Consider the following 5255-nt stretch of genomic DNA (forward strand, 5'->3'; position numbering starts at 1 on the left):
TCTTTGGAGGCCAAGTCTTATGGTCTTAAGGACAAGAGGGAAGTGGGGAGATGGGGTGAGTATGGATGTCCAGGAAATGGAGGAGATGCAGATAAGGGCATCATCAATGGCGGAGGAAGGGAACCCCCATTCTTTGAAGAAAGAGCACATCTCAGATATCCTGGAAAAGAAAGTCTCATCCTGGGAGCAGATGCAGTGGGGATGAAGAAACGGAGTAAAGGGAATAGCATTTTTAAAGGAGAAAGGATGAGAAGAGGTATAGTCAAGATAACTATGGAAATCAGCAGGTTTATTACATATGTCAGTAGACAGTTTATCTCCAAAGATGGAGACAGACAGATTGAGATAGGGGAGGGAAATGTCAGAAATGGGCCATGTGAATTTAAGGGCAGGTTGGAAGATGGAGATAAAGCTGATGAAATTGTTGAGCTCAGTGTGGGTGTAACATCTAATGGTGAAACAATCAAGATGTTTTAAGGTGAATTTGTCTTTAATTATCCAGCAATTCTTATTGTGCTATATATTCCTTCATTCTTCTATAAACTAAAGAGACAGTGATGATTATGCTAAAATGACAACATTTTAAGAGTTCTTGAGCAAGTTATCGTTGGCACTGAACCACTTCATTTTATAATGCTGTTCCACATTGGAAGAAGAAAACACTTTCCTGGTCAAAGGCAGTACAGTAATCTATTAGCATGGCACATGGAACTCGAATGCAATCAATTGTCCTTTCAAGTGTGGGATAGACAGCAGCTCCATAAACTGCATTGTACACTCACTGGGAAATATTGGCCTCTTTTTTTATGACCGAAAAAACCTGAATATAATCAGTGTGAGCATGAAAATAGCATAGTCTTGTTATGATAGTCAGAAACCTTTTTCCTGGGGTAGGGATATCAAAAGCAAGAGATCATAGGGTTAAGTTGAGAGGAAGAAAATTTAAACAGGATCCAAGGGAAAATTTTCTTCAGACATTGGTTGATTACTGAAGTTGTTGCCAGAGGAGATGGTAGAGATGATCACTATTTTTAAGAGGCATTTAAGCAGGAACGTAAATAAGAAAGACAGACAAGGTTATGGACAATTAGAGTAAATGGGATTTGTGTAGACAGACAAGAATGTTGCCAAAAAATTTGATATGTCAAAGTGCTTATTTCTGTGCTCTTCAGAAACATAGAAAACCACAAAGTTGTGCCGAACATGCCCTACCTTAGAAATTACTAGGCTTACCTATAGCCCTCTATTTTTCTAAGCTTTATGTACCTTTCCAAAGTTCCTTAAAAGACCCTATTGTATCAGCCTCCACCACCCTTGCTGGCAGCCCATTCCACTCACTCACCACTCTCTGAGTAAAAAACTTACCCCTGACATCTTCTCTGTACCTACTCCCCAGCACCTTAAACCATTTCAGCCCTGGGAAAAAGCCTCTGATTATCCACATGATCAATGCCTCACATCATCTTATACACCTCTATCAGGTCACCTCTCACTCTCCATCACTCCAAGGAGAAAAGGCCAAGTTCACTCAACCTATTCTCATAAGGCATGCTCCCCAATCCAGGCAACATCCTTGTAAATCTCATCTGCACCCTTTCTATGGCTTCCACATCCTTTCTGTAGAGAGGCGACCTGAACTGAGCACAGTACTCCAAGTGGGGTCTGACCAGGGTCCTATACAGCTGCAAATTTTACCTCTCAACTCCTAAATTCAATTCCACATAATACGCCATCTTAACCACAGAGTCAACTTGCACAGCTGCTTTGAGTGTCCTATGGACTTGGACCCCAAGATCACTCTGATCCTCCACACTGCCAAGAGCCTTACCATTAATACTATATTCTACCATCATACTTACCACTTCACACCTATCTGGTTTGAACTCCATCTGTTACTTCTCAGCCCGGTTTTGCATCCTATCAATGTCCCGCTGTAACCTCTGACAACCCTCCACACTATCCACAACATCTCCAACCTTTGTGTCATCAGCAAACTTACTAACCCATCCCTCCACTTCCTCATCCAGGTCACTTATAAAAATCATGAAGACTAAGGGTCTCAGAACTGATCCCTGAGGCACACCGCTGGTCACCGACTTCCATACAGAATATGACCCGTCTACAACCACTCTTTGCCTTCTGTGTACAAGCCACTTCTGGATCCACAAAGCAATGTCCCCTTGGATCCCATGCCTCCTTACTTTCTCAATAAGCCTTGCCCATGGGGTACCTTACCAAATGCCTTGCTGAAATCCATATACACTACATCTATGGCTCTACCTTCATCTATGCATTTAGTTACATCTTCAAAAACTTCAATCAGGCCTATAAGGTACGACCTGCCCTTGACAAAGCCATGCTGACTATTCCTAATCATATTACACCTCTGCAAATGTTCATAAATCCTGCCTCTCAGGATCTTCTCCATCAACTTACCAACCACTGAGGTAAGACTCACTGGTCTATAATTTCCTGGGCTATCTCTACTCCCTTTCTTGAATAACGGAACAACATCCGCAACCCTTCAATCCTCAGGAACCTCTCCCGTCTCCACTGATGATGTAAAGATCACTGCCAGAGGCTCAGTAATCTCCTCCCTCGCCTCCCACAGTAGCATGGGGTACATCTCATCCTGTCCCAGCAACTTATCCAACTTGATGCTTTCCAAAAGCTCCAGCACATCCTCTTTCTTAATACCTACATGCTCAAGCTTTTCAGTCCGCTGCAAGTCATCACTACAATCACTAATATACTTTTCCATAGTGAATACTGAAGTAAAATATTCATTAAGTACCTCTGCTATTTCCTCAGGTTCCATACACACTTTCCCACTGTCACACTTGAAAGGTCCTATTCTTTCATGTCTTATCCTCTTGCTCTTCACATACTTGTAGAATGTCTTGGGGTTTTCCTTAATCCTACCCACCAAGGCCTTCTCATGGCCCCTTCTGGCTCTCCTAATTTCCTTCTTAAGCTCCTTCCTATTAGCCTTATAATCTTCTAGATCTCTAACATTACCTAGCTCCCTGAACCTTTTGTAAGCTTTTCTTTTCTTCTTGACCAGATTTATTACAGCCTTTGTACGCCACGGTTCCTGTACCCTACCATAACTTCCCTGTCTCATTGGAACGTACCAATGCAGAACTCAACACAAATATCCCCTGAACATTTGCCACATTTCTTTCGTACTTTTCCCTGAGAACATCTGTTCCCAATTTAAGCCTCCAATTTCCTGCCCGATAGCCTCATAATTCTTCTTACTCCAATTAAATGCTTTTCTAACCTGTCTATTCCTATCTCTCTCCAATGCTATTGTAAAGGAGATTGAATTATGATCACTATCTCCAAAATGCTCTCCCACTGAGAGATCTGACACCTGAGCAGGTTCATTTCCCAATACCAAATCAAGTACAGCCTCTCCTCTTGTAGGCTTATCTACATATTGTGTCAAGAAACCTTCCACAACACACCTAACAAACTCCACCCCATCTAAACCCCTTGCTCTAGGGCGGGGGTCGGCAACCTACGGCTCCCGAGCCATTTGTGGCTCTTTCACCTCTGTGCTGCGGCTCCCTGTGGCTTTGGGAAATAATTGGTCAGTATTTAATTAAAATGTATTTTATGTTAGTTTGTTAGCTTTTGAAATGTAATTATGGTGATCTTGTACAACCTAAGTGTAGTGACACATTTCCTGCCACATCCGAAACGGCTCACAATTAGCCAGCATTCCGGCTAAGGGAGATAGCCTACGGGGGTTTGTGAGTACGCGTCTTTTGCAGCATCTGCGTCCATGGGGGCTGGGTTGAGGGAGGCTTAAAAGCAAGGCTGTTTAGTTCGAATAAAGCTATCTTTGACTGCAGTTTACTGACACCGCTACAACGTGTTTTTATCGCTGGCTGTCCAGACGGAAGGTGCTGAAATGCTTTGTCGCGTGTCTGGAAGAAGTGAAAACTTTCCTGGGCAGAAAAGGGCTCACCTTTCCTGAGCTGGAACAGCCAGAGTGGCTGGAAAAGCTACACTTCATGGTAGACATGACAGCGCACCTGAACACGCTGAACACAGCTCTTCAGGGGAAAGGACGTACAGCCCTGCACATGTTGGAGGATGTTTTGGCATTCGAGTGCAAGTTGACAGTGCTTGCCAGAGATTTACAGAAAGGCACTTTGTCTCACTTCCCCAATTTGAGAGAGTTCAAACAAGGTCACGACATGATAATTTCGGAGTATTTACATTCTGCAATCATCGCAATGCAAACATCGTTTGGGAAACGCTTCTGTGAGTTCAGAGAGGAAAAAAACACATTATCCTTCCCGGTCACTCCCTTAAGCATCGATCCTTCCCTACTGAATACGACTGCATTGGCAGGTGTGAGTCAACCTGATCTTGAGATGGAACTGGCCGACATAGCCGACAAAGACATATGGGTGTCCAAGTTTAGACGCTTGACAGCAGACCTTGAAGATGTTGCCCGTCAGAAGGCCGTTCTTGCTCAGAAACACAAATGGAGTGATATTGAAAACCTCACAGATGACAGCTTGCGATCCTGTGTAAAGATGAAGGTGACATCATACAGCCCTGATGTGCAGACGCTGTGCGCTGAGGTCCAGGAGCAGAAATCCCATTAACCAAGTATGATAAATATTTTAATTGCCTATTATTTTACTTATATTCATATTTTTTCATTGTTCAGTGAAATAGTCCTTTCATTTTTCAGGATGACAGCTGGCTGACGTTATTTTTGGTTTGCTGCTGGCGGAAAATTTAAGTTCGGCGTTTTTCATAAATACAAGAAGGACTCAAATAGACATTGAATATTTTACTTAAAAGTAACTTTCAACCCAACGTCTTTTTTTCGGAGTTCAAAATGTTTTTGTTGCATGCAGAAATGTAATTTCGTTTTCTCTGCAGGAGTTCATCAATTTCATAAATGCAACACATTATAGTTTGTTTATACATAGCATAAAGGCAAAAAAAACGTTGTATGCAGTGTTATTTCATTTTAAATGTCAAACGGGTTTTGCGGCTCCCAGTGTTTTCTTTTCTGTGGGAAACGGGTCCAAGTGGCTCTTTCAGTGGTAAAGGTTGCTGACCCCTGCTCTAGGGAGATGACAATCGATATTTGGGAAGTTAAAAATCTCCCATCATGCGAACTCTGTTAGTATTACATCTTTCCAGGATCTGTTTCCCTATCAGCTCCTCGATATCCCTGTTACTATTGGGTGGCCTATAAAAACACCCAGTAAAGTTATTGACCA

At 42.6% G+C, this 5255-nt stretch overlaps 1 protein-coding gene across 1 annotated transcript; it reads left to right on the forward strand.

Moving 5' to 3' along the window:
• The first annotated feature begins 3995 nt into the window (after positions 1 to 3995).
• On the forward strand, positions 3996 to 4992 carry LOC132381006 (general transcription factor II-I repeat domain-containing protein 2-like). The gene is made up of 2 exons (XM_059950118.1): positions 3996 to 4629; positions 4715 to 4992. The coding sequence occupies exon 1, from the start codon at positions 4023 to 4025 to the stop codon at positions 4623 to 4625; it is 603 nt and encodes a 200-aa protein (XP_059806101.1). The 5' UTR covers positions 3996 to 4022; the 3' UTR covers positions 4626 to 4629; positions 4715 to 4992.
• The last annotated feature ends 263 nt before the right edge of the window (positions 4993 to 5255 follow it).

Source organism: Hypanus sabinus, chromosome 1 (assembly GCF_030144855.1).
Source record: "Hypanus sabinus isolate sHypSab1 chromosome 1, sHypSab1.hap1, whole genome shotgun sequence".
NCBI classification, from domain to species: domain Eukaryota; kingdom Metazoa; phylum Chordata; class Chondrichthyes; order Myliobatiformes; family Dasyatidae; genus Hypanus; species Hypanus sabinus.